At 47.4% G+C, this 13,049-nt stretch overlaps 1 protein-coding gene across 1 annotated transcript in view; it reads left to right on the top strand.

The window, feature by feature from the left end:
* Positions 1-7,836, top strand: part of CYFIP2 (cytoplasmic FMR1 interacting protein 2) — a 129,060-nt gene extending 121,224 nt beyond the window's left edge. Inside the window, exons 29-31 of the mRNA XM_064596609.1 lie at positions 25-263; positions 1,838-1,985; positions 4,905-7,836. Of these exons, the coding sequence (XP_064452679.1) occupies positions 25-263; positions 1,838-1,985; positions 4,905-5,072 (555 nt within the window). The 3' untranslated portion in view covers positions 5,073-7,836. The remainder of the gene's footprint in view (positions 1-24; positions 264-1,837; positions 1,986-4,904) is intronic.
* Positions 7,837-13,049: the final 5,213 nt, after the last annotated feature.

Raw genomic sequence — 13,049 nt, 5'->3', positions numbered from 1 at the left:
GTTTATGCATGTTTGTGTTCCCAGCAAATCGCCATCGCTCGGGAGGGCGACCTGCTGACCAAGGAGCGGTTGTGCTGTGGCCTGTCCATGTTTGAGGTCATCCTGACACGCATTCGGAGCTACCTGCAGGACCCCATCTGGCGGGGCCCACCACCCACCAATGGAGTCATGCACGTCGACGAGTGCGTGGAGTTCCACCGGCTCTGGAGTGCCATGCAGTTCGTCTACTGCATCCCCGTGGGGACCAACGAGTTCACAGCTGAGTGAGTACCCCCAGGGAAGGGTGGGTCACCGCCCCACTTGCATGTCTCCCCCCAACAAGAGTCTCCAGGCTACCAGGGCTCAACTAGAAAGAGGGCAGGGGTGGGCTGTCCAACAGCCGTTTCTGGAATACCTATGATGTGCGAGGTACTGGACAGACACCAATGCTGAGCAGAAGTAGATGGTTTCTGGCCTCATACAGCAAAGGCGGGAAGGGTGACAGTTACCTGAGAAGTGAGCTGAGTGGGTTATTGGAGTGTAAATCACACAGTAGAACTGAGCCTTGCATGTTGCCTGGGATTCAACTCTTAGAGGGGCGGGGGGCACATTCCAGGAAAGGCAACGAGTGGTTGGAGGCAGAGAGGGAGTGTGTGCATTGGGACTTAGGACCCCACAGGGCCTGGTCTTTCCAAGACCGGAAGCTGCTCCAATTGGGCAGGCAGGAGGGAGCCCTGGGGAGGTTTTGGCATTGAGAACCCCAGCCTCCACCTCACCCCTCACAAAACTGCAGGGTTCGTAGAACAGGGTGAGGCCTCCTCAGTAGAGGGTCATGCCCTAACCTGTGCACGTGAGCCTGGCTTGTGAGGCCTCTACTCCTGAAAACCAGGAAGCCTCCGAGAGGAACCCAGTCCTGTCGTCAGAGAAGACAGAAGCAGATTCCAGTTCTTCCTTCCCTCGCCCAGCTACACATTGAGACCAGAGTAGGGAAGAAGGCAGACAAGGTCTGCCCTGCAGGAGCCGAGAGCTCTTGAGAACAAGGCCAGAGAAGGCTTCCCTGAGGAAGTCGTGTTGGGACTGGGCTGGGATGCGCAAGCTGTTTTCAGAGCAGCTGCTGGGCCTGCACTTCTAGCCGGAGTGATGAGGAAGCGGGGAACCTTGCCCACTCGGCTGCAGCTGCTGCTTGAGGATAAGAAAAACAGCAGAGAGATGACCCCACAGCCTCTGGATGTGCCCAGGATGTTGCTGGGTGCTGGTGGCTTGCGGCTGAGCTTCGCCAGACCCAGAGCCCCGGCAGCCTCCACTCGCCGGCCCCCCCACTTGCTCGTCCCCCCACTCGCTGGCCCTGTGCGCACGCGGGCCCCCACGCGCCAGCCACCACTCGCCGGCCCCCACACGCTGGCCGCAGAGGCCCCTCCACACACCACGCCCCATCCCCGCTTGTCCCCGCCCGTCCCCGCGCTCTGGGGCTACAGCCACCACCTGGTCTTCTGGTTTAAAATGGTCCTTCCCTTCACAAGCATTTGCCGGCTCCTTGAGGAGACCGAGTCTCATCCGAATTCTCATCAGCCGCAGAAGTCTCAAGGACTGGTTGAATTTTTTCCCTGCAAATTTATCTTCTTTCTCTTAACTCAGTGGCTGACAGGCTGACACCTCCTTGTGGCTAGAGGGACTTGAGCCATAGTCCCTGGAACAAATGAACGTACGCTCACCTCTTCCCTTGCACCCACTTTACAGATTAAGAGGACTGACCCAGGGACTGGCTTGCTCGCTCTCTGTACTCCTGGCCCAAGATGAGGGCTGTCCCCACCACCCTCCCCTGCCCCTCACTTCAGCTGCTTCCTCTCCCCACCCCCAGGCAATGTTTTGGTGACGGTCTGAACTGGGCCGGCTGCTCCATCATCGTCCTGCTGGGCCAGCAGCGTCGCTTCGACCTGTTTGACTTCTGTTACCACCTGCTGAAAGTCCAGAGGCAGGACGGGAAGGATGAGGTCATTAAGAATGTGGTAAGCAGCCAAGGGCTGGGGCCTGGGAAGTAGGGCCAGGCCTGACAAGCCGGCTTTCATCTGAAAAGGAGGGCGAGCTGCTTATGGAGGCCAAGTCCCCGCACCACGGGTAGGTACAACGATGCTCAGCGGCCGGGGACCTTCTGGTCGGAAGCCATGAGTCACTTGCTCATAACCTGCTGGGATGAATCAGGTCACCCTGCAGGGCTGGGCCGAGCTCCAGACCTGAATTACCCCTTCCCCGTGCCGGTCAGACGGCCGATGCCGGCCCCTCGTGCACACACACTCTCACCGAACGTGGGAGTCACGCAGGCGCGGGGCTGGGAGGAGGCTGGTCGTGGCCATCGACATTGGGCCGGGGGGGCGGCGGGGAGGGGTGGCCAGAGAAGGCTTCCGGGGGAGGTAGCGCTTGGGCCGAGTCCAGAATGACCACCAGCCAATAACTGGTGAAAAATGGGGCGCAGGGTGGGGAGGATGTTCCAGACAGAAGGAACAGCTAGCTGTAGCAAAGGCACAGGGACCTGAAGGTGTGTGGCTACAACAAAGAGTGGGTCTCTAGGGCAGCTGAAAGGAGGAGGAAGCAGGAGCTACCCCATAAAGGGTTTTTTGTTTGTTTGTTCGTTTGTTTGTCTTGCCATTGTGGTGGAATAGACATAAAGGTTACAGTTGCCATTTTAACCATCGTTAAGGGTATGGTGTGGGGGCGTTGGGTACACTCCCACTGTCAGGCTGCCCTCACCACCATCCACCTCCAGAACGTTCTCAGCTTCCCAGAGGGAAACACTGTGCTCACTGGGGAGACAGAACTCCCCAGTCTCCCCTCCCCCAAGCCTCTGGCAACCACCCTTCCACTTTCTGTCTCTAGAGTTGACTAGCACCTCATATAAGAGGAGTCCTACAGTATTTATCCCTTGATGACTGGCTTATTTCACTTAGCATAATGTGTTTAAAATGGTCCTTCCCTTCACAAGCATTTGCCGGCTCCTTGAGGAGACCGAGTCTCATCCGAATTCTCATCAGCCGCAGAAGTCTCAAGGACTGGTTGAATTTTTTCCCTGCAAATTTATCTTCTTTCTCTTAACTCAGGCCACCATGTGGTAGCTTGTATCAGAATTGTCTTCCTTTTTAAGGCTGAATAATGTTCCATGGTATGTATATACCACATTATATTTACCCATTCTTCCTTCAGTGAACACTTGAGTTGCTTCCACTTTTTGGCTACTGTGAATATGCTGCTGGGATCATGCGTGTATAGATATTTGTTCAGGTCCCTGCTTTCATTTCTTTTGAGTAGCTACCTACAAGTGGAATTGCTGGATCATGTGCGAATTCTGTTTTTAATGTTTGAGGAACTGCCATACTCTTTTCATTTTACATTCCTGCCAGCAATGTGCAAGGGTTCCAGTTTTTCCACAGGCTTCCTAGCATTTGTTCTCTGGGGTTTTTGGTAATAGCCACCGTAATGGATGTGAAATGCTATCTCATTCTGGTTTTGAGTCCCATTTCACTAATGATTAGTGATGTTGAGCATCTTTTCACATGCTGTTTGGCTATTTGTCTATCTTCTTTGGAGACATGTCTATTCAAGTCCTTTGTTCACTTTGTAATTGGATTGTTTTGTTGTTGTTGAGGTGTAGGAGTTCTTTATATATTCTGGATATTAATCCCTTACCTGATATTTGAGTTGTAGATATTTTCTCCCATCCCATGGGTTGCCTTTTCAATCTGTCGATAGTGTCTTTTGATGCAGACAAGTTTTTAATTTTGATGTGGTCCAATTTATGTTTTCTTTTATTGTGCTTTTGGTACCACATCTAAGAAATCATTGCCAAATTCAATGTCATGAAGATTTTCCTCTGTGATTTCCCCTAAGAGTTTTATAGTTTTAGATCCTATGTTTAGGTCTTTAAACCATTTTAAAGTTTTTGTTTTTGTTGTTGTTTTGGGGGGCGGTTTTTGGTATATTATATAAGGTAAGGATCCAGCTTCATTCTTTTGCATGTGGATATCCATTTTCCCCAGGGTTGGAGTTAATGTCAAGCATGAAATCATCCAGAATACCTGGCTTGCTAAAATGTAACACAGAGGCCACCGGGGGTGATGGAAGGTTTTGGAGAAGGGTGCGGGCCTTCGGAATGCCAAGGCCCTCGTGACCACTCTGCGGTGGGAGTGCCTCGGGGAGTTGTCTTCCCCCAAACTTCCTCAGCACAAACAGCCGCCCTGTGATCTAAGAGACATATGCATTGTCCCCTAGGCTATGTTTAGCAGAACTCGTAGAACACGCAGATTAGCATATTGTATCTTTCCTGTAAACAGATCCTCCCAGTTCCAGTAAGACCCCTTGTCACACATCACGTGCTTGAGAGACAATGCTAAGGATATGATTATCCTGAAGGACCAATAAAAGCGGGAGCAAAGAAGGGCAAAGGGTCTTCGTCTCTGAGCGTTGACCCCCTTGCCTTCTCCTCTCTTTCACAACGTTTGGAGTCATCTTTCATCCATCGGTACAGGGATTGTGGGCCATTCCCGGCATCCCAGCACCATTTATTGAGAACACCATCCTTTCTCCATTGAATGGTTTGGGCACCCTTGTTAAAAATCATTTGACCACATGTGGAAGAGTTTATTTCTGGGCTGTCAATTCCAGTGATCTATATAGGCCTGTCTTCATGCCAGTGCCATACTGTTTTGATTATTGTAGCCTGGTAGTAAATTTTGAAACTCACAAAGGGTTTTATGGCCAAGTTAACATTTGGTTGCTAAGCTCTGGAAACCCATAGAAGGCCTGTAAGCAAGAGAGTGACATCATTGATGCATCGGGACCCCAGACCCCAACCTCACTGCATTTTCTTGCTCTTGCTTTTTATTTCTCTGTCCCCTCCTCCTGCCCCTAACCTGCACGTCCCTGTCCTTCCACAGCCCCTGAAGAAGATGGCAGACAGAATTCGGAAGTACCAGATCTTGAACAATGAGGTTTTTGCCATCCTGAACAAGTACATGAAGTCCGTGGAGACGGACAGTTCCACGGTAGAGCATGTGCGTTGCTTCCAGCCACCCATCCACCAGTCCCTGGCCACCACCTGCTAGGTGGAAGGGCCTGCAGACCCTTGACCTGGATGAGAAGAAGCAGCAGGAGAGAGAAAGCCATGGCCAGCCTGCAACAGGGTCCGACTGGACAGCATATGGGATAAGCCTGAAGCAAACAAGAACCTCCCCAAACACATCTACACCTCCCGAGGGCTGGGCCTGTGCATGCTCTCCCATGACATCTCCATGGTGGTTGTTCTATAGCGTCAATGAAAAAAAAAAAAAATGAAAAGAAACAGGGCAGTATGTGCTTTTTCTTTTCTTTTTTCCCCTCAGCCGTGCTAAGAGCCCTAGTTTCACCCCTTCTCCACCTCACAGCCCCACCCCACATCCGTGGTTGCCTCTCAAGACCTCCTCCCAGATGGTGACCTCCTACCCAGTGCCCACGTGCCACCCCAGGAGTGAAGTCTCAGAGAAGGAGACAAGAGCGGGGTGGTATCCCGAGATAACAGCCCAGCCTGACAGGCGTGTTTCCACTTCCTGGCTTCTTCACCTCCTCTGGCTCCCTCCCCCGCATTTTCCAGGCAGCATCTCCTCCTCCTCTGGATGCCGGAGATTCTACCACCAACAGTGCTTGTGGACGAGATGCTGAGAGCCAGGGGAAACAGAAGACAAGGTTCCTGGTACTGGCACCGTGATAGATGGTGTTGGCTCTGGCCTTCCCTGGACTCCCCAAAACCACACTCCCCTCTCAGGGCGCTCCTAGAGAGAAATCAGAAATGCATTCACAACCATGTCTCACTGACTGGAATTTGCGTAGAAAGATGGTCAGGCCTGCTGTGCGGAAGCAGTATTTATTGACATAGCCAGGAATTCCGTAGCCCCGAAAGCTGTGGGACCATCTCAGCTTGATGATGATGTGGTTCCTTTATTCATTCAGCAAATACTGTGAGCAGCAAGGTGCACAGGGCCGAGGACAGTGGGAACACCCCACTGAACAAGTCAGGCACGTACTGCCCACACCAGTAGCCGGTGGCCAAATTAGGGACCACTTCTCTGCACAGACTCTCTCATCAAGGAAAACTCCCACGAGAAAGAAAATGTTAAGGGGTTATTTCAACAGAAGCCCAAAACATATTGGGGTCAGGGGGGTGAGGAATATAAATAGCACTTGTCAATGAGTTTTTAATACGTGGATACACTCCCAGAAAAGGAGTCCTGTTTTAGTGAATCGGGACTTTCATTGTCGTAGAAGCTGAAAGATTCTTAGGAAATTTATCTTTTGCTCTCAACATCCTCAGTGTTCCTTAACCTAGATTTTGAGTCATGGAGCATATCTCGCAGGGGCCTGTCTACCTGCATTTCTCCAACTGAACCAAAAGTCTTTGCAGAATCTCCCACTAAGCATGGGGAGACTGTTTAGAAGGATGGAAGCCTTTGGGAATGAATGTCTCATTAAAGAGCACCTCTTCTTCAAAGGGAACCTGTGACCCTGAGCTTGTAAGAAAATGTAAAGTGAGACATTTGATATCTCTCCCCCAATCCAGGGAAGAAAAGAAAAGAGAGAAAATAGAAACAACAACAATGATCCCCTCCCTCAGGGCGGATGAATGCAAATGGTTACCATTAATCAGATGGCCCGTTTTAATCCAATGGAAAGAGAAAAAACAATCCATAGCAAGAGGTTTGTGTGATACACTCTGCTCACCAGGGAGGAGAGAGGTGGGGCTCACCAAGTGTGGTCCAGAGGCCTCCATCAGGACGTCCTGAAGTTAGCCACATTTGGTGCAGATTTCTGGGCCCTCCCCCAAACCAGTTAAGTCTGCATCTCTGGGAGTCAGGTAGGGAAATCTGTACCTTCCACAAGCTCTCTGAGCTGTTCTGTTGCCCATGGAAATCTGAGGACCACTGAGAGGGTCTCTCCATCGCTAACGTGGGCTCTGAGCTCCCTCTGAGCCATGAAAGAAAATATTTGTAGGGTAGGAAAACAATTCAGGGTGGAAGCTGGCAGATCCTGTCTGGAGATGCCACTTCCTATTCTGATTTTTTGTTGTTGTTGTTTATTCCTCTTGATGACCATAGATGTGTCCCAAAGGCAGAAGGGAGAGGCTACACCACATGGTAGGACACGCCTTCCAAACCCACGTAAAAATCTCTAAGCTCCAGAGTCTTCTGAATCTTCGTCCTGTCTGAGGACAGTGGGTCTTTCAGATAGGTGACCAGCTATTAAGTCCTAGAGTTTATTCCAGATCCTTGCCCACTGCTTTTGTGGAGATTTGGATCATCCATTTGATGGGATTGCTATTTCAGCAAGCTGCCCCTCGGTCCTGCCTCTGTAACCCTGAATTTGACCCCTGGGTGGAATCCTATTATCTTCAAGAGATTTGACCCTGGTAAATTGAGGTCTTCACCTTAAGGAGAGACATTTCACTTCCCTAGCTCGCTGGCACATTTATTTATGAATACCAAACAGGTTTAATATTCTTTCCTCCCTGGTATTCCTGCCTCCTTTTGATTTGATTTTTTGTGTGTGTCTAAGAACCAGGAAAAAAAAATCTTAGGTTTTAAAAAGTTTAAAAAAAAAATTCTGTTCCAGAAACTGTCAAATGTACCATATTTGTATTAAGAGTTGTTGGGGATTTTTGTACAATGAATTTACATTTATTTATGGTGACTTATATTTACGCTTGTGATCAAATAATGATGTTAAATTCTTAAATCATATTTGCTATGCAGCTGAAAATGATATTTTGCTTTGTATTTTGGGGTACCTGTGTTGAGTTGATAAACATTTCCATCTCCATTAAAACTGCTTCCAAACTAGCATCTTGGCCGTGATTCCTGGTCCTCCCCTGGGGCTCGTTGATCTGTGGAAGGCCGTGTGAACACTGATAACTAAGGAAACATCCTGAAGAGAATGGAAGGAGATAGGGTAGAGCAGGTCCGTGCATCCTAAACTAATGGCTTGTTGTGCTTTCTCGCTGGGGCATTACCTTTACCAATTGATTGACACTGGACGAGATTCAGGCAGTAGCTCTGAGTGATTCCTAGTCTCAGAGGGAGGATGGGAACCAGTATTTAATGAGATCTGATGTACGCAGGCCCCAGGCTAAATCCCATTCCCCCCTTCTGTTGTATCAGCTGCAATCACTTTATATGTTATTTCCCACCTTCGAGAGAGAGGCTCTGTGGTGTATTTATTTTCACACAGTAAGCGATGATTCTGATTTGAACCCAGTTTCAAAGCCTGAGCTTTTGCTCGCACACTGTAACGAACTGATCAGCCAGGCCAGACCCCGAAACTAGACTTAGAGCCACTGGACTTTTCAGGGCTTTGGGTGAGTAAGATGGAGCAGAGCCTGGTATCAGGAGGAGGCCCAGCATGGCGGCAGGGAAGTTTCCAGGCTGACGGTACCTCTCACCCTCATCAGAAAGGATGACACCAGAAGAACACGAGAAGGTTGTATTTAAAACAAGCACTAGGGCTTGGAGTCTCACATTTTACGCAGCAGCAAGTTTCCCAAAGACCATCCACAAAGATGAGTCCTAGGGCATTAGTGACTCCCCTTGGCTGTGGCCTTGGGCAGCCAGCCCTATCATCTCTCAGGGCCTTGGTTCCCTCTTCCTCAAGTGGGACATAATAATCTGAGGTCCCTTCCAGCCCTACTACCCTGATCGTTGGTAATGTGCCAGCGGGGTACTTTGAGGGCCTGACTACTTCACAGACTTGAAAGCTTTTCCAGCTATGTGTCACCACCTCCAGGGAGCCTTATCATGACAGGTTGTATATTTGAGCTGCTGTAGTTGGGGTGCAGTTGGTATTAGCCCTGAGAGATGCTCAGTGAAAAGAGGGTTCCGTGGTCACATGGGTTTGGGGAATGCCTCCCTGCTCTTTCCCTTCTTGAAGATCTGTAGCACTCTGAGTCCTGCAGCACTAACCAGCCTGGAATGGCGCCCCATCACCTAGTGGCCATGACTTCGGAAACCCCTTTCTCTGCAGCACTACTTATCCTCTCATGGAACATGCTTTGAAAAATACTGGGCTGGGAACATAGAAACCCACGTTAGATGTCTACAAACAACAACAACACAACTCCCAAGGGAGAAGGGCCACTGCCCCAAAGGCAGTCATAACACCTGGGCACAATCGGGGAAGCAGGGACCTGGCAAGGATTGAAGGGTTTCAGCTGGAAGAGGGAAGCATTTTCATGATGGGAGAGAATAGGGTAGCAGAGCATATTCATTTGCCAGGGCTGCCATTACAAAATACTGCAGACTGCATGGTCTAAACAACAACAGAAATTTATTTTCTCACAGTTCTGGAAGCTAGAAATCCACGCCCATGGTGATATCAGGGTTGGTTTCTTCTGAGCATCCCTCCTTGGCTTTTAGACGCTGTCTTCTCCCTGTGTCTTCACACGGTCTTCCCTCTGGCTGTGTCTGGGTCCTCATTTCCTCTTGTAGTAGAACACCAGGCATATTGCATTCGGACACATTCATACGACCTCATTTTACCTAATGTACCTTGTTAAAGGCTCTATTTCCGAATACAGCCCCATTCGGCGGTACGGTACTAAGTGTTAGGATTTTAACATCTGAAGTCTGGGGAGTGGGGGTGGGGGACACAATTCGGTCCATAACGGTGGAGAAGAGAAAGGCTAGATCTGAAAAAGCCTCTGTCTCTGGGGGCCCTGAACTTGTTTGAAGGCTGGGATACTGTTGCTTTGAGAAACACATCTTGAATACTCACTATTTGTAAGACTCTATATTAAAGATTAAAAATTGATCATAGCCACAGACCTAAAGGAACTCCTGGAGTTGTAGGAGGGATAAAAAAAAAAATGCATATAGTGAATAAAAATGTGAAGGAGAGAATATGGTGATTCTAATGACCCCTAGCAATTATTGGGCTTCCTCATGGCAGGCATCAGAAAAAGTGCTATAAACTCTTTGTTCACTTAAATGTCACAACTTGTAGGAAGTGGGTACTGTTATTTACCCCCATTTTACAGATATAGATACTGAGGCACAGATCTCAAAGAGGATAAAGGAGCTAGAATTCAAAGTCCAGTAAGTCTGGATCCAGGTCCAATGTCTTAACCCCTAAGCATATAACAGTATGCTTGCAGCACCTCTATCCTAAGGGATCCCGAGAGACGGTCACACAAAGTGTTTCTCAAGATCAGAGGAAGGAGAGTATTCTTCCAGCTGAGGTAAGATAGAGTAAGGGCAATATCAGGGAGGACTTCATGGAAGAGGTTCCATTTCTGCCTCAACTTGAAAAAAAAATGAGCATCTGAATGCAAGGAGATGCAGGCACCAAGATACTGAAGAGAAAGAATCTTCCAACATCAAATATTGGCCAAGAAAGGGCCCTGACCAGCTTAAATCAGATTAAACATGCTCCTGCCCCTAGCCCTACACTTTACCAGGCCCTGAACATCACAGTCCTACAAAACAATGCATTTATTAGGTAGCATTATGCATCTGCATCCCTCGAAATCCGATGCTCAGTGTGGGCCCAGTGCAGCCTATAATCCTAAACATCTACCCTGTGACCAATGCTGTTCAGGCCCCCGTAGAACCTTCTCCCTTATTTCTTGCCCACGTCCTTGACTGCAGTGACCTCCAAATGTAATGAAAGTTTGTGCATTGTTCTGCCACTGATAGCAGGGATGCGTCCTGCTTGGAAAGTGTGGAAGCTTGAGCTGTAGAGGCACATAGGTGAGGGAAGAGGGCAAGCCTATGAGAATGCCAACTTTAACCAAAAATCCAGGAGCATTTCTGTGTCCCATTATGCACACAGCTTGAATTTGTTACTAGGGAACATGGGTGGCAACTGTGCCTCTAATGAGGTCACCTTTTTTGAAACAAAAAAAAGATTATATACGACAGTGTATGGAACTGTTGTTCAAAGACAGAATGTTTGATGAAACACATATCAGATTTCACATTATAACCACTTTCAGACACTCAGTAGAACTGCTGACAAAATGCTGTTCAAGTTATTAGATTTAGTTTAGATAAGATAAAAGACGCACTAAAAATTTAAATAAAGGCACAGAAGATCCTCAAAAAAGTGAGTAGCAATCTTAAGAGACAATAAAATTCATTTTGAATTTACACTATTGTTATTTAGTCTGCACTATTGTTTACTATTATTAACATTACCCAAAAAAATCAGTGGCATCCAGGTCTAATTTGCTTCAAGGGGACTCAAACTTTTTTACAAATTTTAGAGAAATTGGCTTTCCTAAATGAAAATGCATGTGAAGTATGTGACAAAAATGCCATTCCAATGAAATAGAAATCGAAACAGTGAAACAAAAAATATTTTGCGTGACTAAGAATCACATGCAAATAACGCCAAATAACTTTTTTTACACACTATTTTTTGGCCATCGTAGGTCAAAGTATAGTGTTGAGGAAGACCAGAACACACTGAGCCACAGGCCACTTTTAGGGAGGTTTCCTTACAATATCCCAGAAACGAAAAATTTGAAATAACAAGAAATACTGTATGCTCCAGATTCTGCTTTAAGAGACAGTGAAAATTATATTGTAAGGGATATTTATATAATGAAAATATTTCATATTTTCTGTTACGATAATTATATGTGACCCCATACAGTAGTTGAATGTGATATGTAAAATATCTTATTTTTTAATCTAAGTATTGCTTTAAAAATCCTATTGATAATTTCAGGTGCCATCCTCTTACCAGAGCAGAATTTCTTCAAACTAAAAATGAATGAAAACCAAAGAGTTACAATGACTCAAGAAAGGTTGTCTGATCTGGCGTAACTGACACTAGAACACAAATGATATAAAACTCCTGATCATACAGAGATCTTGAGTGTTCTCACCACACCAAAAATGGAAAGGTAACCTGTGAGATGATGGATGAGTTAATTAACTTGGTTGTGATGATCGTTTCACAGTGAAGACACATAGCCACATATCATCTTGTACCCCTTAAATATATACAATTTTTATTTCAATTGTATCTCAGTAAAGCCAGCGGATGGGAGGTCTTGACTATAACGTCTAATATTGCTAAAAGGAAGGCAAGAAAGGTAAAATTTATAGTATAAATATATACTGATTTACGAATTTGATTTACGTCTTTGTGTTACCCATCCACACACCACCGGCCCCACAACAGAACATCCAGGAAAATGCAGTGGTAATGAATTCAGCCATCTTTGATATTTTGGCCAGCTTCCCGTCATGTAAAACCCACAACTTGACATGTATCTTCTTTTGTGTTATAAAGGTATAGTTCATTGTCAGGAAGACAGAGCATATTTTCTAACAGTGTAGTAGTGTGATTTAGAACTTCTATTCAGAGACATATATTTGGTACCTTGGACCCAGACCCTGCTGATGGTTGGAGGACTCTGTCTCTAGTTGCTCTAATGTGAATAAAGCCAGAAGGGGAAAAGGCCAAAGACACATTTGCTTCCAGGCAAGGAGGAGAGTAACGAGCCCCCCAAGCCAGTCCCCGCATCCCCATCTGGTTTGATTTACTCTGATTGCCTCAGCCCACTCCCGCCTTCCCAGATGCTGCATTGTCTCGCTAGCCCAGAGCTTCCGGCAGAATGGGGAGAGTGGAGGGTTTCCCTGGGAAAATATGCGGTGAGATGCTATCAGAGCTAAAAATATGCAGCCCCTAAGCTCCACCTTCATTAGTCAGAATAAAACCCAGGGATTTCTGCCTTCTGGGGTTTCAGACCAACAGGAAAAGGGGGAAATCAAAGAGCCTCCTGGTTGGGGCTTTTCTTAAACACTTTCTGGCAAGGAGCCAGGCCCTGAGCTGGAGAAAGTTCACCGGACTTACTGGTGGCTGCAGCAGGGGAGGGGCTGACTCTCAGCAGGACAGCCTTGAGTCAACCCAGCCATGGCTATCACATAGTCTCCTTTAATCAGCATCCCCATGTTCTACTTGAGGATCCTGACTCAGAAAACAATAGAAGTTAAACAACCACACCCCTGGCCTTTCTCAGTTCATCCTGGCTTTCCCTTGTCCCCCAAGAT

This window comes from Mirounga angustirostris, unplaced genomic scaffold, assembly GCF_029215605.1.
Source record: "Mirounga angustirostris isolate CCGP_5_RB_7025 unplaced genomic scaffold, mMirAng1.0.hap1 SCAF_7, whole genome shotgun sequence".
Classification (NCBI taxonomy): domain Eukaryota; kingdom Metazoa; phylum Chordata; class Mammalia; order Carnivora; family Phocidae; genus Mirounga; species Mirounga angustirostris.
Note: the sequence above shows the minus strand (reverse complement) of the source record. Positions and strands in the feature narration are given on the sequence as shown.